This window comes from Amblyomma maculatum, chromosome 9 (genome assembly GCF_055883805.1).
Source record: "Amblyomma maculatum isolate TAMU_Amacu chromosome 9, ASM5588380v1, whole genome shotgun sequence".
Lineage (NCBI taxonomy): Eukaryota > Metazoa > Arthropoda > Arachnida > Ixodida > Ixodidae > Amblyomma > Amblyomma maculatum.
The window spans coordinates 10,058,936-10,082,783 of NC_139352.1; the positions used below are offsets into that span (position 1 = coordinate 10,058,936).

At 42.8% G+C, this 23,848-nt stretch overlaps 1 protein-coding gene across 4 annotated transcripts in view; it reads left to right on the top strand.

Moving 5' to 3' along the window:
* LOC146178241 (serine/threonine-protein kinase Sgk2-like) overlaps nucleotides 1-23,848 on the top strand; it is a 26,755-nt gene continuing 2,907 nt past the window's right edge. The window contains exons 1-16 of one of the 4 annotated variants that reach the window (XM_084578043.1): nucleotides 1-225; nucleotides 685-962; nucleotides 2,098-2,231; nucleotides 4,030-4,113; nucleotides 5,632-5,780; nucleotides 6,765-6,867; nucleotides 7,856-7,884; nucleotides 8,472-8,577; nucleotides 8,838-9,005; nucleotides 11,746-11,858; nucleotides 11,946-11,982; nucleotides 13,193-13,279; nucleotides 13,929-14,024; nucleotides 15,590-15,697; nucleotides 16,929-17,066; nucleotides 19,384-19,441. In XM_084578043.1, the coding sequence (XP_084434169.1) occupies nucleotides 2,109-2,231; nucleotides 4,030-4,113; nucleotides 5,632-5,780; nucleotides 6,765-6,867; nucleotides 7,856-7,884; nucleotides 8,472-8,577; nucleotides 8,838-9,005; nucleotides 11,746-11,858; nucleotides 11,946-11,982; nucleotides 13,193-13,279; nucleotides 13,929-14,024; nucleotides 15,590-15,697; nucleotides 16,929-17,066; nucleotides 19,384-19,441 (1,399 nt within the window). In that variant the 5' untranslated portion in view covers nucleotides 1-225; nucleotides 685-962; nucleotides 2,098-2,108. Of the gene's footprint in view, nucleotides 226-684; nucleotides 963-1,051; nucleotides 1,187-2,097; nucleotides 2,232-4,029; nucleotides 4,114-5,631; nucleotides 5,781-6,764; nucleotides 6,868-7,855; nucleotides 7,885-8,471; nucleotides 8,578-8,837; nucleotides 9,006-11,745; nucleotides 11,859-11,945; nucleotides 11,983-13,192; nucleotides 13,280-13,928; nucleotides 14,025-15,589; nucleotides 15,698-16,928; nucleotides 17,067-19,383; nucleotides 19,442-23,848 lie in introns of those variants that run through there. The other 3 variants (XM_084578045.1, XM_084578046.1, XM_084578042.1) reach the window with 3 other exon arrangements.

Here is a 23,848-nt window from a genome sequence, read left to right on the forward strand (position 1 = left end):
TCGTTTTGTTTTCGCACGTGCCTGTGCTGCGTGTGCTGTTTTGTGATACTTTACTTCGGGGGAGGGGGGCGTATTGCACGCACAAAAAGCTTCGGTTGCCGTCATAGGGACGGGCCCAGGAGCGCAAGCCAAGGCCCCCATCAAGGGTCTCTGACATCAACAGACACGGTGCGATCGGACAGAAGTTACCCATTCAAAGACATCCGCCGAATAAGAGGAAAAATGGTGAGTACCGAGCTCGCGGGGAAAAGGAATCCACAGATGTGCGCGTTATGCGCTGCTAGCTGTTCGGAAACAAAAAGAAAAGCGGAGAACGAAAACACGCCCCGCGCCCATGCTACACTGCAGGTGTGTTGCGCTCGCGCTTTTACTCAATCTCCAGGAATCTGTGCGCGCACTTGGAGAATGAATCCGCGCGGCTGACCGCTCCGCCAATGGACGATGACACAGCGTCTATTGACGGCGCGTGCAGACGCGTTCACTAAACCACGGTTGTCACCGAAGAACGGTTGATCAATCATCTCGTCCAGTCATTCCCATCGCGGGCAGCTACACGCGCTCACACAGAAATCCCGTCACCTTGACAGCTGCTACGATATGCACTCCTGCTGCGGTCGTGTGGGACGTTGACTTGCGAAAGTGGCTCGCTCTAAGCCCTGCATTCGCGGTGCGCGCGTATTGCAGCAGCAGCAGACGCGCTCCTGAGTGGGACCTCGATCGGCGCTCTGCCTCTGCTGTCCTTGGCAAGCGTGCTGGCTCGAGCGGCGGTCCCCTTATCGCAACGAGCAACGGCACCTTATCGGACGGGACTACGTCGCAGAAAAAAAAAAAGCTCCGGGGTGGCATCATGCAGTGGTCGACGACGACGGTAACTCTTGCGGCGCGGTGACGGCGCTCGGACCAGCGTTTCCCCCTCCCCGGCAGGACTCTACTCCAGTCTACCAGGAGGCATCCAATTCAAAGTAAGGAGACGGACAACTCCTCCTTGCGACGGCGGTGCGAAATCTTCCAGTCACAATAATGACGGAAGCCGACCAGCCAGTTAACTTTTATCGCTTTACAACGGCAATCCGCGTCGCGTGCGGCCGAGTGGGTCGGGGTAGCCCAGTCACACTGCAGTTTGGCCCTGAGGCAGGCGTGATGGGTCGCTTTTGGACAACGTCGAGTGGTTGCGTTGAGGTGACAGGTAGGAGTAAGTGGCAGGTCGCTGAATGAATGATCCATGCACACATACAAGAAATGACTTCAGTCAGTTCGACGTAGGAATTGTGAACGCAAAGCTCCTTCCTTGCGATGTGCCCCAAAGGAGTACCCACGTTTAGAAAAAATGCATTCTTATAGGGTGGCCATACTTGTACCGGTTAGCCGTTGAATTATTGCTGCATGTGTGATGCCGGTCTTATAACCTTATCTTGCAGCTTGTAAAGGCCACCTTAATTTGTTTTGTGCAGAAAAAGAATGATGCATTGCTCTTGTTTTTGCCATTCATAGTGTTTGTAAGCTGTAATATGTGCAATGGTATCTTGCGTGCAGGTTTTTACATTGGCTAGTTACAGGTCAAAGTAATGTAGTAGTTCCATCAGTCGCTTCTTCAACTTATCTAAGGCAATCCACTGTTGCTGGAAGAGGGAGCCAATAGTTCATTCAAAACTGTGATAAGATAGGTTCTTGCATGCTGTCGGGACAATACGTTCATTGTTCATTTTGTTGGGACGGAATCATTCAGTACAGCATTACTTGTGAAGAAAACTGGCGTGGAAGAGTCTTTATGAATGACAGCTGTGAGAGAACCTTTCCTGGGCTGACATGCTTTTCTTTTATGGGATTAAACATCCTGATCGTGCCCGCACTTCATGCTTTTTGGACCTGGCTTTGTGTTAAGGAATGATGATTAAGTTGACAGTCTGTGGGAATGGAATGTAACGCTGCAAACTAATTGGCTGGCCCTGTGAAACCAGTGTGCAAATATGATGCTGGCTTATCTTTATCTTCAGGAAACAGGAGATAGCTTTGACAAAACTTGGCAGCATTCCGTTCTCTTCTTTATATATATATCTGTTTACCAATGCCAAGTTAGCAGAGGTGTCCTAATTACAGGGTACAGGAGGATGTCTGACACTCTGGCAGAGCCCAAGCTGCTTCGCGTTCAGCACAATGGTTCCACACCCCCTCCACACACGACTGCTTCGGTCACCAACTCGGAGATACAAGAGAAAAACAAGAAGTTTACGGTATGATGCTGGTTATCATATGCTTATCTAGTACTCTTTTCTTCCTGGATAATCAAATTAATGATCTTGCAACTTGTGCTTTTAGGTGCACGGGGCACTTAGCAGTTCGCTTAGCTAAGTTGTATAAAATGTGCTCTTATATCCGGTATTGGATCAAGACAACTTGTATTCTTTACTCTCGTACACAGGCTTTCACTTGTAAGCTAGGTTTCTGTGCACTGTTTCTGCCACCATCCCCTAGAATAAACAATGTCTTTCAGCATGGACACAATTTTTTACCTTCTCAGAAAAGTTTAGAGGAATGCACTTTAGATTTTTCTTTATAGCAGACTGGTTGTGAAGTCTGGTAATGTGTCAGATTTAAATCTTGTGTGGCTTGTTTTCGTCTTGCAACATTGTTATTACTTGCTGAATTGTTATATTGCATGCGCAACGGCTGGAAACTCAGTGGTACACTAGAATAATATTTTTGTGTGTATGTGTCTGTTGCCAACTGAAAACAGATAAGGAGTAAGCATAGCAAATACTTAATATATATACATTTTTTTGCACTGGCATATGCTTTGAAGCCATAGCCTATAGCTTTTTATAGTACTAATTTTATTTATGCTCTCAAACAACGATCCGTAAGTACGCAAGATGAAAGCAATTGCATTTTAATCATTGTTATGCAATTGTCTCAGCAGCTCTATTTGTATGTGTTACCTATGTTTATGGCATTTATTCAATAAATAAAAGTTCTTATACCCTTACACCAGCATTTTTACTAAGCATTTGATGAAGGCCTGTAATGTGTACCTTGATTATTGGGTCATATATATAAATACTGTTTCTTGTAGTACTTTAGTACTTGTATCCCAAATAATGTCCGGCTGAACTTGTCCCTCTGCTAGCCTGTTGTTTTATATAGCTTTCTTTTTTTACTGTGTGGGGGCATTTTAATATATACAGTTGTGCCTAAGTAATTTTACCTCCGTTAATATGGACAACTCAAGTTATGAAAAATATTTCTGCAAGTCAGAATTTTTCAATGTTTTAATGCTTGTTAATATGGAAATTTGCTATTCAGACAATGCACAAGAGGAAAATACGCAGAGCCTATTGGTGGTCCTGTATTTTTGTTGCGTTAATATGGACACTTATGAGAGTAAAATCTTTACCAACTCATGCAAACGTTTCATTTCCTCAACTTTGAATGCAAGCCAGTTGAGGAGAGCAATTAAAAAGTTTAAATGACTTAATGACCATTGCAGTTCATGCCTTACAGTGCGAAGTTGCTGGTTGAGGCACCTTACCATTTTTCATATTGCTTAAATGGCTGGGAAGAAAACTGCAGCTTGTGCAAAGTAGAAACCTAAATGCATTCGCTTTCAGCTGATTTGAGTGCTGTCATTTATGTGAACGGTCATTGTAGTTATCAAAGTTAACTCGTTTATTCTTGATAAGTCATTATATAGACTTGTCAAGCTGCACCGCATAATTAATTTCAGTCGTAATGGTGTCCTGGTAATGGGTTTGTGGATACAAAAACTGTTTAATTTCAACTTCTCTAGCTCCTGTTGAGCAAAAAAGCAGACCTTAATTCCAGCATGTTCCTCCTTTTTTTTTTTTTTCGGGATTTGCTGCTATGGGTGCGTCACTTTATGGACAGTTTTACTCGAGAACCAAATTGTTCATATAAATGAAGCATGTCTGTCCTATTTTTCTTTCCTTTTCCACCTGTGTCTTGTTTCTCTTGTTTTGTGTCTTGTTTCTCTTAGTTTATCATCGTAATTTTTAACTGTGCTTGACATTTCAGGTTTACAAAGTTGTTGTGACTGTTGATGGGCATTCGTGGTTTGTCCTGCGGAGGTATAATGACTTCAGCAAGCTCCTGGATATTGTAAGCATCTCTCTTGTGTACCCGCTGTGGCTGCTTGCGTATTTGCATTTCATATTCTAGACTAGCAAACCTGCCAATGAACATGAAACATCTTGCGAATGGCTGCTTTCAAGGGTGCTTGAAGTAGTGCAGAAGGTTAAGCAGAACCAAAATATTGACTAGAGGCATATCAACCCGAGAAGTGTGTCAGCCCATTACAATTCATTAAGTTCATGGGCTGTTCTGTTTCGAAAATTAAACTCCATGATAAGCAGTTACTTTGGCTAGCGACCATTTTGCAACCTTCTCTTCCTTATGCCCTGTTTAATCTTACTGCCTGTATGCTGTACATGTAAAGTGGTTGGTGACGAAAAGCTTTTTCATTAAGTGCATTGCTAGCTTTTGCTTCTTTAATTTGCAAGCCCTAATGTTACCTGTGACGACGGCTTTTCTCGTTTGGTGGTTTGAAATTTAGTGGCAGAGTAATGGAAAATGTACGTGTAATTTCTTGCAGTGATCACAGATCTGTTGTGCACTTTTCTTCAAATTCAAACATACTTTTTTTTTCAAACATTCACATATTCCATTTTCTTTTATTCGCAGTAGTGTCATTTTGTTCAGCATGTGAACACAACTTGCTCCCACTTGTGTGATCACATTTCCCAGAAAACATCCTTTATTAACAGCTTTATGGTGTGCGTTTTCCTGGAGATTATGCTATGTCTTGGATAGGCTGATGGATTATGCTACAGATCTAAAATTATTCGTTGGAGGGATACAAGTGATGTTAAAGAAACTAAAATTTTAATTGCATTTAAAGGATTACAAATGCCAAATTTTGGTTCTTTCTTCTTTCTTTGTAATGTTGGGCAAGACATTTGTAAACCTATGTTTCCACATAGAATTCACTGGCACCCAGTAAATAATTTACCGTTGAATTTCTTTGACACTTAATACATAGTGACTGGCTTCTTGGTTCATCATACTGAGAACTACAGCGCAGTAGCTACATGGACAAGAACAAGAGATGTGTCTGTCTCTCTTGTTCTTGTCAATGAATTCCTTTTTTCTCTTGATGTTTTTTTTTGGTTGCAGTTTCACCAGCCAAATGGCTGTGACATTGAAATTTAGTATCAGGTCCTGTCAAAGATAAAAAGAGACTGCAATATAATTGATGCCTTTTCAGTGATTATGTAGGATTTTTTTTATACCTCACATGGTCTACACTAAACTTGGACGTCATAGTCGCCTTTTGGCTATTAAAACTGAAGCTGCAAAAATTCAGTTAAATATTACTGGGCGTAGGCAAACTTTTATTTGAGGATCAATATATAGTATTAATCTTTGTGCATAAAAAGAAGAAAGCATGCAACAATAATTTGGTGTCCATATTCCTACAATTTTTTTGTTGCTTTCCTCAAAATCCATTGGCTTTTCTATTTTATCTGATTTATTGTCTCCAGTTTTGAAGACATTTTTGTGCTTATGAAAGGAAAAGAACTTCGCGTGCACGGCTCTGATGTGCAATGGCTTTTTCAGATAAAGAAACAGTTTCCCGGTTGCCACCTCAAGCTTCCAGGCAAGAAGCTGTTTGGGAACAACTTCAGCCCAGACTTCATTCGCAGCAGGCGGCAGGGACTGGACGAGTTCATCCAGAAGCTGGTCACAGATGAAAAGCTCATGCAACAGTGAGTCAGTCTGGCAGATATCGAGTGTTGTTGTGAATGACTGGGCCCTTTGCAATTAATTCATGCATTGGAAGTTAATTTATCATGCACAGTCTCTGCTCAGCTTTGTGTGCACGGGATGTGACACAAGTGCGCAAACGTAACATAACGTGTACAACTCTGTCGGATTAGTGATTATCTGTTGATTACCAAGAAAACACTGGGTCGTGATAATGTTATGTTAATATGGGTTATGTTCTTGCCAGAGTTTGTCGTACATATTATTTGCAGCATTCACGAGGGAAGGGGAGGGGGGGTGGGGGAGGATCGTGACATAATCGAAAGCTGTCGAATGTTTGTTAATGGGTGAAAAATTTAATTTCATTGGCATCCTTGAACACAGCCTGGTATCGATATGTGCAGACTATTTCTGAGTTTGCAAGTCACAGCATGCATTTATACCTCAAACATTTTACCCTGGTTGCATTTTTTTTGCTGATATCACATGTCATAAACTTTCGACACCAGGTGTATATTTTGAAGCACGTGCAATAGTAAAGATGATGACAGAGCTCAGTTGCACTATTTGTCAGAAATGGGCGGTCAGGCGAGTGTACTCATGTAGTTTTTGTAAACATTTTGCACGAAAGTTTAGTTATCATGTAAGTAACATTAGCGATAACTTTTACCATTGTGTTATCTGAGAATGAAACATCAGTTCTTCTTCACTACATGTTCAGACAGTGCTCGATTCGATTGTCCATGCTGAGGGAAGGCTGAAGTGAACCTGCTATTGAATGTATAATGGTGAGAAAAGGTTTGACAGGACAGCTACGGCTTTAATAAGTGCTGAAGTGGAATTACTTGAGTCTTTTCGTGTCGGAGAAAACACCAGATGTGTTTGGCCGTGATTGCTCAGCTTTTTGTTATCATCGCACGGTGTGTGGCAGCCAGTATTCCTGTGCACTCAAGGATGTGTCCCTGGCTGTCTGCCATATCTTTCAGCCAAGATGTCAGGGCCTTTCTCAATGTCGACAAGAACTTGAGTATCAAGGAAGCGGCCGACGAAGAAGAAAACAATGGCCATGCCATTGAGGCTCCGGAACCGGTACGTCGTCTCGTCATGGGCGTTTTATACTCCCGACCATTTATTAGTTTTATTTGTTACTCATTTCTTAGTGACTGAGGTCGCGGAATTCATTTTCCTTGATAAATGTCACTGGTAGACAGGTGTGAACATAGCCAGAAAGAGCCAAATGCTCATATTTTACTGACATTTTATAAAAGGGCTACATGCTCTAGCTTGCTTAGAAAGCATGGAAGCAAGTCGTCATCGTGGTTGAATCAGCTAATTCCACAAGGCACAGAAAAAATAGTGACATGGTGAAAAAGATTCACGATTGTGCGTAATGCAGCTGGATAAATATACCAAAGTTTAGGGAAAATAAATAATGTTTTCTTTTTTTTTTTTATTCCATCATCTTGTGACCTTTTTCGCTGTTTTCAGAATCACGTATGAGGACAGGCAACAGGCCAGCACTGTTGCCTATCCATCTTTTCACTATGCTCAAAGCATCAGATATTTAAGGCTGCTGTTCACAGCAGTGCATTGCGCAAACCAAATAGGCAAACGTAGCCGAATGATGTGTCACGTCTTCCCACTCCTCTTGCTGCACAGCTTTTAATTGTTACTGGAAAATTAAAAAAACTGATCTGATATATAGCAAGCAGTTGCCTGGTTGAGTACGTGAGTAGCCTGCTGTGTATATTAAAGTTTGCAAATGATTAATACTTCAAGTGCTTCACTGGGTACAGGTGTTGGGAAGGCTCTCAGGGCCATTGATGTGTTTGCAATGTCAGCGCTCATCATAGTACCCCAGGTGGTCTCGTTCACTCCCGACCCCTCCACTACCTCCACTATGGAGTCTGTCATAGTCCATGTGTTGCTTCAGGACATTAAACCTTGCAATATACAATTTAATTGAGCATACCACAGGCATAGCTTGGTCTTGGACTTTGGAAACCACTGGTAATGACCTGGGAGATGTGGACAGAAGTGTAATTTTCTTTTTTTTTTTTTTTTTACTTCCATTTAGGTGGACCTCGGTTCAACAGAAAAGCCCCAGTGAGTTCTTGCCCCTTTTTCTTTGTGCTCTTGGATGCTATTCAATTGTTTCTTGTCAGTTGTGAAAGGCTGAGAGGAAACTTTGGACCGGTCTCTAGGAGAGAGGAGTAGCTTAAAAACTGAAGCCACTGTGTAGAAAAGCTCTAGGTCGGCCCTTTTGAAATGTCATCAAAGGCGTGTTAAAACTGCTTTTCAGTTGTGTTGTCTGTTAGCAAATAATTGAATGGAAATTTCACGTTTCAGCCTCTGAGCATTGCAGGCATGGAAACTTGTTTGAAAACATAGCAGGGTTGTCAGGTACGGTTACTCAGCTAAGTGCTTTTGCATATTTTCAACTGTTACTTACATGAAGGTAAGAGCAGTACGAGCAGAAGTACAAAACTAAAAGTTTTGTGTACATGCATATGCTACTCTGTTGTGTTTTACGCGTTGCCGATGAGCCTTGAGCAGACTAACTTGACTTAAACTTTCATTCTTTTTTAATGGCATGGGATATTATTTAGCCATCTTTTAATTTATTTTGGCACTGAAATGAGACCAGCATTTTGGCCTTTGTCCTCAAGTGGTACCCTTTATTTGTTTCACAGTGTGAAGCCGAGTGACTTTGAGTTCCTCAAGGTAATTGGCAAAGGCAGCTTTGGACGAGTGCTGCTGGCAAGGCACAAGGTGGAGAAACAGTTCTACGCCATCAAGGTAAGGGCATTTTGGATTTCCCCAACTGTGGTGTTCTGCTGAGGACATGTTCAGGAGTTCAATTCCCAGCTGTGTGTATATTTTGTGAGGTACTGTTTGTGTAATGTGTCTTTGGTACATTTCAACCTTAGGTGATTGTAGCAAACTGCAACTCTCACCTCTGTCATTCCTCGCAGAGGTACCCAGGTGTTCATAAGCACTTTCCAGCGAGAGGTGTTCTGTGTATACCCATACTTCCTCCTTATTTGTCTCCTGAGCAGGTGCTGCAGAAGAAGATGATCCTCAAGCGAAATGAGCGCAACCACATCATGTCAGAGCGTAACGTGCTCCTGAAGAATCTGGATCATCCCTTCCTCGTGGGGCTCCACTACTCCTTCCAGACACCCGTCAAGCTCTACTTTGTTCTCGATTACGTCAATGGTGGAGAGGTGAGCTTTCCCAGACCATTTATTTTACTTATCACCCCAGGAAGTGGGAACATTTGTGTTCAGTAGACTCAATAGTTCGAACTTCAAGGGGCCAGAGGTATCTATTTGAGTTGTCAGAAAAAATCCTGGCTGTGACAACTGCATTGCAATAGAGACAAAACACCAAAACTGCTGTAAAAACCCGTGTATACTACAAGGTTCTTTCCCAATTTTACATGTCAGAGTTCCGCCTCATATTATATGAGGATCGGAACAAAATTTAGCCTAAATTCACAGTTCTGGCCTCGTTATTAATCAGCGCTATCAACATCAGGCTTCCAGTGAGAGGAGGAACTGTCTAGCGGTGCCGTTGTTTCATTACGCTGAGCCCGCAATCCTCGCAACAGTGGTGCCTGTAACTGACTGGAAGAAGGTTGATTGCACCTCGCACGATGAAGGGATGGTGAAAAGATCACCCGGCATGTTGCACGCGTCCCTCACAAGCCTTCCCAGCCATGCAGGCCATGCTCTGCATCCAAATCATGGACGCTTCACCAGTATTCTCAAGGAGCACGTTGGCTGCACTTTCGAGCAAATGCGGGATACCATATGCTTTTATAGAGGTACTAAAGGATAATTTGTACTGACAGGTGGCTCCAGCAAGGAACTCTCGGCAGACGATACACTTGCCAGACGACATTGATTGCGAAAACCTGAATCTTAGAACACTTCCTGGGTGCACATGCCGCACGCCTGCATGCGGTGCTAGACACGAAATGACGCAAGCGCAGCGTGAAGCATGATGGCAAGTAGCTTGTGCACTGCTGTCCTGCATCTGAGCTGGAAGCGGCCTAATGGTTTTATAACAACGTGAAATTCTCCGATCAAGCATGTTAGCAGGAGAAGGGGAGTGAACCAGCACTGGCACATGGTGGTTCATGGCATTATTCAACGCCTGGTGCGCAGTGGCGTTGGACGAGAAAATGAGGGGCAACTGCAAAATGTAGTGCAAGAAAATACTTTTGCTGACCTTTTCTCTCTCGCATTATGTGCAGATGAAAACTTTTTTTCTGTTTTTGCTATGCCAAAATTACACATATATTATATGCGGGTTCATATTATATGTGATTTTTATGCTACTATGTGTGTGCAATATCTGTTCAAGGCAAAGAATCCCAGTTGGCCAAAGTGGATCTGGAGCCCTCCTATAGGCCACCCCTCTTAGCCCACGGGTGTCGCTTTTGATTATATAGAAACCACGCATTTTGCAAGTGGTGTAATTAGACTGCGATTAGAATGAAACTGCTGTAGGCTGCCAACAAGAGAAGCCCTGGTTTTTCTCTCATCTTGTAGCAAACCGGTTCCTGAGAAAGGCAAAAGTGTGCAGCTTTCGTTTGAATTCAGGTAGTAAAGTACAGGTGGATGTTAAATGTAACTGTTTCTGCAGTGCTGATTATTGTTGCCAATTGTGTATTGTATGCAATCCACCAAATTTTTCAAGTTATCTAAAGGAACAGCACTGCCAGGCAAAGTAAAAAAAATACACATCCCTGCGCGGCCGCTTTCCAGTGGAGGTGAAAAGAAAGGCGCCTGTATGCTGTGCGATGTCAGTGCACATTAATGAACCCCAGCTGGTCAAAATTTCTGCAGCCATCCACTACGCAGTTTCTCATAGCCTGATTCGATTTGGGACATTAACACCCTAAACCAAACCTACCGAAAATAGGCATATTCTGGTAGATTTCACCACTTGGCAACTGTAGTGAGTGTAGAACTTCGCACTTTAGGCAGGAATTTGTTTTAAATGGGTGAAGAAAGTCAGGTCTGAGCTGATGGTAGCACCTTGCTGTGTCTTTTTGTTGCATCTAACATGGTAGCTACCTGAGGTGTCCGAGTCAAATGTACTACATTTCATTACTATTCCACAGCATTATACAAACAACTATTTTTGTTCGTATCATCAACTTTTGGCAGCCCACTTTCCTCTCTTCCAATAAATTACAGCTACTTTTATTGTTTAGTCTTCCTTGATCTGCTTTTAAAATGCGTTCAAAAATAAATCACATGACCGAAGTCGCCGCGTCACTTCTAATGGCGCTGCCATCAGCAGTGCTACTACAAGCAAAAGCAGTTGGTATCTGTGAGAGATATCACCGTTTTTTTTTTTAGTTTATTTATTTTATTCTATTTAAGGTTCCCTTAGTACTCTCAATTACAGCTTTCAAAATCTGCACCTTGGGTAATGTCGTGCTCTGCACAGAGCCTAGTCGGCACAGAAGTTGTCATGTCTATAGGCTTGCATAAATTTACTGTACTAAGTTTGTATTGGGACCACAATGTCAGGGTTTGCAGATGCCATATAGTGCCATTGCAAAAACGAGACTACTGTATGGTAAAATCGAATTTTAGATTATTCTGTCGTGTTCCTCAGCTCCACTGCCAGGTATTCGTTAATCTGGGAAAGGAACTTATGAGTGACACAAGAAGAAAATTGTTGAAAAAGTCAGTAGACTCACTCTTTAGCACAACTAACTATAACTGTGGTCATGACATAATGTCTGATGCCTATCATATGGTACAAGAACATGTGAGTAATACTAATAACTAATGCAATTGCACACAATTTATTATTTTTACCCTAACGAACCATCGGTTGTCTTCCGTTTGCATTACATGCCCTCCACGTTCATTTCTTCATGATTTGAGCTGGGGTATCACTAACTCATGCCAACACTGACTGTGTTGTTCTTTTTCTTCCCAGCTGTTCTTTCACCTGCAGAAGGAGAGGACATTTGCGGAACCGCGGGCACGATTCTACGCTGCAGAGATCACAAGCGCTCTCTCATACCTACATTCTCAGGGCATTGTGTACAGGTAAGAGAGAAATGACAGTTTCTGTAAACATGATGGTACTGTTGAGTTCATTTAATGACATCAACACTTTTTTTTTTTGCTTTGCAGAGATCTGAAGCCTGAAAACATCCTGCTTGATGCGCAGGTAGGCCATTTTTGTTTTTATGTCTGCTTAGCGGAATAATAATAGTAAAATATAGCAAATAGTAATTACCTGTTAGGGGAGTGCATGCAATAAGTTTCAGTAATGATGAGTTGTGCTGTAGTATTTCTTATGAGATGCATCTTTAACTCAACATAGATATCAGTGCCTTCATCAATTGGAATTTTTCACTGAGGTTTTAAATTAGAACTGTGTAGTTCAGTGCTTTGAAGTATTCGTAGTATGCCTCAAATTTTAAAAAAGTAAAATCTTCTCGGCATTTTAAAATCCGCTTCGTTATTGATTTTTATTTGCATATGCTTACCACAGCATGTGCTGTTTGGCTCATCACAAAATATTAGGGCCCGATTGCCTCGTTTTGCGCTTGTATATACATGATCAAGCTTATTCCGGATTTTGTCGGCTAGCGTGATGTTCTTATGAAGATATTATTTTTATAATGAAGCTTACTGTACTGAAGATCGCTTTTGGCAGTTGCTGTGGTGCCAGTTTAAACAAAATTTAGTCAATCAGCAATGGCCAGTGCTATTGAAGACAGCTACTATTTCTGTGTTGTTGCATTGTACTTTTTTTTTCTCACATAAGCTGATGGTAAAGACAATGCAAAAGTGAGAAAATGGTCTGGTGGCAAAATGCATAAGTGGAGAGACCACAGGAGCGCTGGCAGGACAGCTTAGCAACGTCATCTGATACCATATATTTTCAGGCTACCTACAGTTTTTTTTGCCAGGCATAGCCTTAATAGCAGAAATTCAGCAATCACCATTTCGCATTGTCTTAACGGGTTTTTTTTTCATGCACCTGCACATAAAAAAACAGCCTCTCTACTAAACCTTCGTGCACTTTAAAGAAACTCTCATCATCACCATCATCAGCCTGACTATGCCCACTGCAGGGCCTCTCCCATATTCCTCCAATTAACCCGGTCCTGTGCTCGCTGCATCCACTTGTCCCCTGCGAACTTCTTAACCTCACCTGCCCACCTAACTTTCTGCCGCCCCCTGCTACGCTTTCCTTCACTTGGAATCCAGTTTGTTACCCTGGTGGGTTTAATTAGTTCGGAGCTTGCCACTTGCCTCCTAGCCGATGTATAGCTTCAGCAGATAAAATTTGCCAATTATTGTGATTGGAGTTATCCTTTTGGCATATCTCAGGCAGGCACTCATACCAGCACTCTTTATCTGCATTCCAGGGTCATGTGGTCCTTACTGACTTTGGTCTGTGCAAAGAAGGCATCAGGGAAAAAGAGACCACGAATACATTCTGCGGAACTCCCGAGGTGAGCGACATTTCAGCACATTAACGGAGACAGAGCTGTCCAACGTTTGTGTCGTGGAAGCTTGTGTTACATTGTCTGCTTAGAACGTGTCGAAATTTGAGCAGTTCTGTCCCCCATTGCTTTTCTTGCTTAGTTATGTGCGTGCTGTTCCTGCACTTTTTTTGTGTGTGTAATTGGTGAGCTCTGTCAGCACCGAATTTTAGCACTCCCTAAGCTCCACTTGACTTGAGTGCTATGTGCCATTTAGACAGAGAAAAGAAGGGCTGTAATCAGCCATTCTGCCAGCAATTGAATTTGCTATCTAAGCAGCTTCCAGAACTGTTATCATAGTGCTATCACAAGCCCCAGTGGGACTGCTTTTTCTACCCCTATAAGAACAGACTCTTTCCTGGCAGGTGAAGCATAAGTGACACCTAATAACAATCTCAGTGTCTGGGCTAAATGTCCGAGCACTGTTTCGATGCTGTGGTGAAATTGCCTATCCTGGAAATGTTTCCATTTCGGGAATCCTGCAATTTCTCTGCCTGCCATTTGTGTCACCAAGACAAAATGTTTTCCTCTCATTGTCCAAAGTCTTGAGAAGATCTTAATTTGTTTTGTTTTCAAATGTTCTAGCGCACTGACAGATTGGTGATACATTTCATTGCAGTACCTGGCCCCTGAGGTGCTCCGGAAGGAGGCGTACGACCGCACCGTAGACTGGTGGTGCCTGGGAGCTGTGCTGTACGAAATGTTGTACGGTCTGGTAAGCATCTCTGGGCATGGGACATGCTGTTTCCGAAAAGCCATTTTTTCTGTGTTGTATAAGCAGCAGATCTAAAGAGGCAGTACCTGCCAAGGCTGTTTTTTTGTTGTTGTTGTTGTTTTGAAAGAATGGCAAACTTGGCTAGGCTACAACTTCTCAGCAGACAGTCAACCTGTTTATTTTTTTGCATTGGTTCTGCCTGATTTTATGTGCGTAAACTTGATTGTTATATATAGGCACGGTTGGGACAATTTTGTATATTTTTTTCTGAGTAATACTCAGCTTTTTGGCTTCTTGTGGCTCTCTTGATGTTTGTCTGCCAGCAGAAAGCATATTCATAGCCCAGGGTTTTGGAGCTGAAAAAAAAATGGATTATTTTCTCCTGCCACATGATTCCTATTTGTGACATCAATAACGTCGTCGAATGTACTGTGGACTTTGTAGTCGTTAGCTAGAAATGGAGCGAAACGTATTCTAGCATCAGAGGTATACAGTTAAACCTCCATATAACGACGCTCCATGTAGTGAATTCCTCGATATTACGAAGTTTTTCATTTTCCCAACGCCGCCTCCATTGAAGTGAATGTATTTGAAAACTTCATGTAATGAACATGTCGCAACAGGTGACCTTGATATAACAAACTAATGGCACCGACTGTCTTAGCTAGTGCCAAGTTTGTTGGAATTTGACAGAACCCTGCAAGTTTCAGGACGATAAAACAAACTGAAGTGAGAGGAACGCTTACTATTGCAACGAGTGACCGCAGTTGATACAACACGCAGTTTCAGCGCCGACACCGCATCTCCGTGGTAGACGCAGCAGTCTTGGCTGCTTTCGCTGTCGGAACATGGCACTACAATAGTTCATGCTTAAAAGCTGCAAAAAATAACATTAAGACATGGAGCGAGCAGCGCGCATTCATCGCTGCCACACAGTTATTCATGGGTTCCCGCGCGTCGGTAGCGGGAACAGCGGAGCGCGCTGGTGACACGAAGCAGAGTCGGTTTCCTTGGGCAACGGTGGTGGGCCATGCCGCGGGGCAGCGGCACCATCCTAAGCGCTCTCCCCAAAACTGATTCCTCCTCCACCCCCTTTCCTCACTTGCTCGTAAACGCGTTGCGCGAGCCGCAGAGGAGGTGGAGGCTGCTGTTGCAGTCGCGCCGCGCTGTCAGCGCGACTGCAAAACATCCGCTTCTATGACTTCAAACAAATTTGATTTACTGTCAACACCTTCAATGTGGTTTCTCTTGCAGCAATTCTTAATTTGGTTTTCGTTCTACATTGACCTTTTGGGTCTTCAACGAAAACTGCATGTAACGAAAACTTGGATGTAACGAAAAACCGAGGACATTTTACAATTTCGTTATAACCAGGTTTAACGAACAAAAAAATAAAAAAACCTCGAGACGTGATCACAGTTTGCTTGTGATGATGACCTGTGGCAGTGATACCTTTGTTAACTTTTGTTGTTGTTGCCTTTTCATGGTGATAGAAGCTTCTTGTTCGCCACTGAGTTGCATGTCAAATTTTATTTAACTTGTGGTTCTTGCTGTTTGCTGCGCAGCCCCCATTCTACAGCCGGGATACCGTTGAGATGTACGACAACATCCTTCACAAGCAGTTGAGGCTACGAACCAATATATCTTCTGCGGCACGAGATATCCTCGAAAAGGTGAGCGGTCACCTTTGTGCCACAGCCACATGAAGAAAATCTGAGACATAGGAATTCTACTTGTACCGATCACTGCCATTATATTTGTACTTGAGCTGTGTGAATAGCAAAACTTTGGGTGCGAAGCGAATTTATTTATTTTTCACATACTGTCAAATTAATTGCAGGTGAACCATGTTCATAAAATAGCAAATATATTAGAGGTGCAAAGTGCAAAGTGAATAAAAATAATGAAAAGTCATTGGAAATGAAATATTTTAGAGTAATATCGAAATTTGCAGCAGATAATTGAAAGTAATCACAAACACAGCTACAGAAAGAAACAGAGATATTGCAAAATTTCACCCAGCGTCAGCATAATTTTGTAAGTGTAAGGCCTACCAGGCAGGATGCGGGATCGAATCCCAGCCTTGGCGGCTGCTTTTCACTGAAGGCGAAAAGCAAGGCGCCCATGTGCTGTGTGATGTCAGTGCATGTTAAAGAACCCCAAGTGGCCAAAATCTCCAGAGCCCTCCACTACGGCATCTCTCATAGCCTGAGTCGCTTTGGGACGTTAAACCCCATAAACCAAACCAAACCACACCTACCATACATTAAATAAGAAAGCAAGAATTATGCAGTAATATTGTAGTTGCTTATGTAGGGCCTCCACTTTTTCTCTTACAGCAGCAGCTCTTACAGGGCAGCGTCATTTTTCGTTAACATTTCTGACTACAGTGGTGGCTTATCTACTAGTATATACACAGTTCCTTAATGCTACCGCATATTAAACATGTGGTGGTGGAGTACGACTTTGGAGACACGTGCACTGGTGATACCTCGTGAAGTGTTGTACAGTTCTCTCACTTTGTGATTTGCTGTAGCTGCAAAGTGAGAACAGAAGCCTAGACTCCACATGCATACTTATAATAAAACTGTCCGTTTAGGCACTTATGGCACCGTGTCTCATTACCAGTAAAATGGTTCACTTTGCAAGCCTACTAGTGCAATATGGTAAATACTTTCTATTTCAAGTAGCCAATGTGCAATGTAAAACTGATGCTGTAGTCCTGCGAACATCATTAAAAAGACTTCTCGCAATTTGAATTTCGCATGATTCGAACAAGTTTATGGGCCTCTTTAAGTTGGAGTCATCCAGAATCATCTGTAAAGTGATCTGAATGCAAGTAGCTTTGCCTGCCGAACTGGCCAGTGTGGGCCTGCCACTCAAGCCATGTCTTTGCCCCATCAGCTTCTGCAGAAGGAGAAGCGGCTTCGCTTGGGTCACGTGGACGACGGCAATGAGGTGAAGCGGCATGACTTCTTCAACCCCATCAACTGGCAGGACCTGGAAGCCAAGCGCATTCCTGCACCCTACAAGCCCAGCTTAGTGAGTAGTGTGCCCTGCTTTCTCACTTGCTCAAATTTGTGTTCTGTTCACTTGCATCGTGTGTTTTATCCACTGTTTGACTGCATAGTAGAGCAGAATCCTATTCTGGTAAACTGTCGTGTACATAATAACGTCAATATAGTGAAGTGAAACTGTGGTACCATTTTGCGCTCCGTAGATCGCTATGAATTTCTTCTTAAAAACGTCTAAGAAAAAGTCATAAAGTAAAGAAACCCTGACCACGGCAGCATTTTTGCCGCGAGATGGCATTGTGGTACATGCGCAGTGAGGACATCTCAGAGCAACACTCATGTAGCAGTGTAACCACAAAGTCAGCTGTTGCGGGAAAATGGATATCAAAAATGATGAAACAGAGCTCAAGTCTTTGAAGTGGCTTAACTGGGTGACTCTTCAGTGGCAATGGGAAGCTAACTTTACGAAGTGTTTGGGGGCTGTGAGGGTCTCTTCAACAACCCAACCAATGAACACAAACCACATGGCATGATGTCATTATACATAAGCCAGTCTGCATGGTGCATTTTAAGAACATGTCACATTGCTTTTTGTTTGCAACATCACTTCCGGTCTGTCAACTGACCAACAAATGTTATGTCCAGCCAAACATTATATGCAAAATGGTTTTAGAGTAGGACGCATCAGCACAACCAGGCACGGACCATAAAGGCTCATAGAGATCAGAACTCAGAAAAAACAGAGGAAGACTAAAAATAAAGTTGTATCTAGTGGTGACATCACGTCATGCACTAGCATTCACATTGGATGGAATCATCAGTAGCCCTAAAATTTAACTCTCACCTTTAAGTGACACTGAGGCCACAAAAGACCTCATACTTGTGGAAACATTTCTTTTTCACATAGACTCAAACTCCACCCTTGCATATATTACTGCAAGTATGGTGCTTTCACAGAATTTCGACGGAATCAAAAATGTGATATAATTGAAAATAAATCATTAGGACGTGTACTTAAGCATCCAGACTTCAAGACAGCATCCTCATTCATGCTTAGGGGCCCTAGTTTTCTGCAATGTCATGAAAAATTGAGGATTTAAGCATATTTCGTGGGATAGTATATGTGACACCACATTTTCTGTTTTAATGCTAATGTTGTTGCAGACATTAGTAGGAATGATAGCATGTGGAAAAATAACTATTTTATCTCATTTACACAGATATAAATACGAGCGAGGAGTTTGAGAACTATGCAGAATTTTAGAAGAAATTTAAGATTATAATGCAATCTCAGACTCTTCCCAGGCCAGCCATAGCTGCGGGCCCTTCGAATAACTCATGCTGTTATACAGAAGTAGCAAATATGTTTTATGTTATTCCAGAGACAACATATGCACACTCCACAGTTGAGCGAAACCAGGCCTTAGATATTTTAATGCTCGCAGAGTCCTATACTGCAGCAGCAGCTGCTGCTGCTACTCTGTTTTGAGACATCCTGTCCTTTGCCCTTCTTTGCTTTCCCTGGTTGTTCAGTTGTACTGTACAAGAAGGCACGTGCCACTCAGCTTTATTTTCTTCTTCTCCACATTCCAACATTCCATACCAGTCACTAAGGCGGTGGCATGGAGCGTCAAACTTCGCAGCATTGCGTTGAGACGTCGGTGGGTGCTACAATATTTTAACATGAAGTTGGAAATTATTGTCTACCTCATTGTGTAAATGACTACTTCTTTATTGTTCTGCAAGTTTGCTTTGTGATATAGTTAGGGCAACTCTCGTAGTCTTTCAGTTGTTTGTTGTGAGATCTGCAATTGTGCATCACCGACGTGCTCCAGTTTCCGATGACCATTTTGCAAAAGGTCAACGCATCTTAAATGAGTGGTACAAAACTTCAGTACACTCTTTCCTCTTCTCATAATAACCTTATGAGTCGGGCAAATACAAAGTTTTGAAAACGCTTAGTGTACTGGGCAATTTTGTTCTATGCAAAAAAAGAAATTTGAAATAATTGCTTTTCAAAATTACTTCAAAAAAAAAACTATTTACTTCAAATTCACTTTAGCCGAGAAAACCACTATTTACACAGGCCTAATAAATAATAATGGCTTTCAAAACTCTGAACTATGTTGTTTGGCCTTTCTTGGTCTAAGAAACTATTCAGACTAATTGCTTTGAAATTATTTGAGATAATTGAATATTCTGTTTGAATTCTTAGAGCTAAAAGGCCACTTTCACACACCCCTAAGTGAAGTTGGAAATAATCTGATGGACCTCTGTGTAATGATATTTGCATGGCTGGATTCAGCGTTTGGAAAATACATTACTTTTGCATTATTGTGTTGCAGTCGGGAATGATGGACCTAAAAAACATTGATCCGGACTTTGTCAAGGAACCCGTCCCAGGTAAGCCTCTGCATGCATTGTCCACGCTTGCCAGGACCGGTTCATGACACGGTCTTTGACAATACAGCTGTAAGTGACGCCTGTCACCTTTGTTGCAGCATATTACATGACGAGACTGTTCATGCCTCACGCATGAGTGGTCGGAGGTCATGCTACCGTAGTCATCTTTGGCTGGAGTGCATGCTAACCCTTGATCACATGACCATGCATAGCTTTTCACACTGTTCTTGTGACCACCCGTGTGCCCAGGCCTCTCATCTTGTGGCTTTTGTTGTCGCTGTGTGGGTTGTATTGTCTTAAGGTGTTCCCATGAATGCCTGTCAGGCATTCTGTGCATGTCTGTGTAGAAGTTATAAGCATTTCTAGAGGCAATGTTGTTTTTGGGGGGGCTGCATTAAAGTACCGCGATGGAAAGAAGGGGTGAAGTGAGCATGATTGCATAACGATACTTGGTCAGTGTAATCATAAATGTGCAGCCCACGCAAAAGCACACCATCGGTGCCGTCCAGGTCCAGTTGTGTAAGATGCCAAATCATAAGTGCAGTGCCAAAGATTGTGCTGCTTGAGTACAGTAAAAGCTCATTATTTGGAACCTAAAGGATCTGTGAAAGGTCATTCAGATAGTGCCTGTCAGACATGTGAATTATGCAGGGTCCAAACGCATTTGAGACCTTCAGCACGAGCTGATAATTTACGAGACACTTAAGAATTCCCGCCTTTACGTGTTGCGGCAACCCACAGTGCCGCACCTTTGCCCGATCCCATGCACATGACATTGTGTAGAGCATGGAACTGCAGCAGCAGAGTGCTATCATTGGTTCGCTGCACTGCATCAAAAAAGTTAGGGTGCATGTGTGGCTTGGTAGGAGACCACAGCGTTTCCCTTTGCACTTTCTCCTCTGTTGCACATCCGTACCGAGGGAGGCAAGTGGCAAAAAGAAGTAAACTGACAGTGTTGCCTGGTGATGCTTTTCTGAATGGAATACAGTGCCAGTTTGTATCTTTGTTTCTCTCACTCAGCCCGGTGTTTGAGATGAGGGGGAAAATATAGAAGCCATTTTTAAATGGAAATGTCTCTGGTGCTACACACTCTAGGTCAAAAATGTTTCGGGAGGATGACAGGCAAATTCAATACTATCAGTATCATCGGCTTTTCTTACCCTCGGTGGACACCCTCTCATTGCCTCTTTAAAGGGGACAAGAAAGTATCTAAAATTATGTGAAGTTTGAACAATCGGATTAACGTGATAGAATGGACAGGAACTGCTTGCATCACTGTAAACTTCTTCGGTGAAAGATTGTGCAATGATCATTCTTTTGAGATGAGGGCAACCATACAATGGCTGTTTCTCACGTTTTCATAATTCTTTATTGTATGCACCTTGTTCGCAGCATTCAGAGAACAGATTCAGATTGTTAAAGGCCTTTAACGGCATCCTTCACAATGCAACACGGTCGCAGTGGAGACCCCTTCCAAGCAGCAGGGTAGCTTGTGATGTGGATTCACTGTACAAAAAATGAACAGCACATGACAAGCACACAGCTTCAGCACATTGAAAAGTTTGAGGAAAGATGCAGTTAACTGTCTCACCTCTCGGCAGTATTACATGCATTACAGAAAAGCAGTAACCGATTACAATTACCTCATCTAAAACATAACTAAATTCAGTGGTCAGTCACGGTCTCTTCCCGAAAAATAACTTTCCTATTACAAACAAATAACTAGTTATTATTTTATTATTGTCCTCCTAGCATTTACTATCACATGTCACATGTACAAAGTCTAGAATTAGCTAGTGTGGCTTCGGGATCTGTTATCTATGGCAACTCATATGGTATTAATTTTCATGTGTTTTTCTAAGTTTTTCTCGCTACTTTTTTCTACATTGCCTTGTGCAAACTACAGTGGGGATGCTAAAGGCCATCTCGTCTTATGCACTGAAGCAAAAGCCAGGGTTGTACAAAGGCTTTGCACATCAGGTTGCAGTATGCAAGTGCTGCACTTCAATGTTGTTTGCTTTCTGGGAGGACTAAGCTCAAGCTCGCAAAATGTGACATTTTGTTGTGCTCTCGTGAAGTGCGAACGAGAGATGCGGGGCTGATGAAATGCTGGCTGCATGGGACATGCAGGCATCTTCTGACATCCTTGTACGTGTCGCTTTTCCGCTGCCAAAACCACGGTGTTTCGCTCACAAAGGGATATTCAGCGCCAGCTCTAGTGTGTGTCACCAAGTTCATGATCTCAAGGTCATACAGGTGGTTACAACTAGTTTTTAAAGTGATAAGCAACTGTTGCCCCTTGCAGAATGTAATCAGTGCACTACCAAATTCAAGGAAAATCTATTAAGGTGGCAGTTTGGGCTTGTTGGTAACACATGTCAAACAAATAGTGCAGGGACAGAACAGGGACGAGAAAGGACACACACGAGCACTACACACGACGAGGACACAGCAAGCCCAAACTGCCACCTTAATAGACCTTATCTCTAGTATGCCGGGCTCTTTTCTTCAAAGAAAATGTTTACTACAAGTAAATCAATTATGGTGTGTTACATGCAACACTGCTTCTCAATGGGCACCTCAATTGTGCCATTAGAAAAGGGAACGGGGGAGAAAGAGAGAGACGCTGTAGTGGAGAGATTTTAACTGTCTGAAGTTCTTTGTTGTACCTTTACTCCAGTTTTGTTGTGGCACAGCACATGGGTGTTTTGCATTTTGCCTCCATCAAAGTGTGGCCGCTTCAGAAATGTAAGAACCATGTGAACAGAAGTGAGAAGGGAAACAAGAAACAGTACCAATCAGCATCCAAAATTGCATGCAGCTGGGCTCAATTGCTTGGCAGCTGATGCGTTGCAGGCAGCTGGTGTCTCAGTGGGCTGCCACGAATCGTAGAGAGGTGATGCTGAAATTAAGCAGCCAAACTGTTTACTGGAATGGGGTCGTTTTCTTCTAACGCCTGCACGTCAGCAAAGTGAGAGCGACCCTGCAGCTTTCAGTTGAGGTTTGAGCGGTGCCATTATAATGCAGGAATGCATTTAAGGGCTACATTTTCACTTTCCTTTGCTCGTTCATTTATCCGCACCCTGAGGAAATTACATCTGAATATACTGCTCTCATTGCCACCTGCAGACAGAAGGGAGCTGAACGGAGTGTGTACAAAAGAAATATATTGAACAAAATAGGTGCGTCGCAGAAGTCATGTCCACCTTTGCAGGTTGCTACGGCGATAGATGCCCCCAAATGTCTTATACGGCTAAGCGACTAGCGAAAAAGCAGATATACCCTCAAAGAGGGCACGTGCTCATGCAATAGGTAGCTAGCAGTTACTGCAGTCTTAAAATCATCAGCGTTACGAAAACCAGCACGAATTTTGTGCGCAGTTAGGCACAAGGGTGGAAGCAAAGTTATAGAGAGTGAGAAGAAAATTTCATGCTCTCGAATGAAAAAACTTGACAACCGTAAACAGAATCCTTGAATGTGTTGCAGCTTCCAAAGCATTTGGCAATGCACTGACTGACGGCAAGGGGCACTGGGAGTGGGCCATGAATTGCGCTCACAGATGCATTCACTTGATTGTGGGGAGCTATGCGTGCTAGATGGTAGCTACATGATTAGTGAATGAATTCATATTATAAGCACTTCGTGCTTTAAATTAGCTGCTGTTGTGGAACAACACACTAGGAACAGTGCCCACAAATGCACCCGAGGTGGAGAGTCTGCGCCAGACCATGGGACGCATGCAGGAAGCCAGAGACACAGACGCACAGTACAACAATCCCACCAACAATGCCACCTCCAGCAGCACTAGTATTTCTGTGCTTGCCTCGCCCCTCCCCTGCTTTCTCACTTCTTTGCCATCCAGCATATGGGAGTGCTAGACCAGTGTTGGAGACCCCTTTCCTTGTAGCTGCCTCACTTGCCTCTCATGTGTGCATGACACTGTGGAAAGTAAGTTCAGTAAACAACTGAACTTAAACAACTGGTTGTGCCTAGGTGCTGAGAACAGGCATGGATATTAGGTAGGTGATATACACGCTGCATCATCTCAAGGATTCTTCAATGACAGCCTTGCTTGTGTGGTTCTTTTCGTATGAATTGGACAAAACTTTGAATAGCATGGATTAGACCACAATTTCCTTTGACAACTGCTTGTTGTGCTCGCCATACCTAACACTGCCTTCTGTCTGGAAGCCAAAATTCAGTAAACAACTGAACTTAAACAACTGGTTGTGCCTAGGTGCTGAGAACAGGCATGGATATTAGGTAGGTGTTATACACGCTGCATCATCTCAAGGATTCTTCAATGACAGCCTTCCTTGTGTGGTTCTTTTCAGATGAATTGGACAAAACTTTGAATAGCATGGATTAGACCACAATTTCCTTTGACAACTGCTTGTTGTGCTCGCC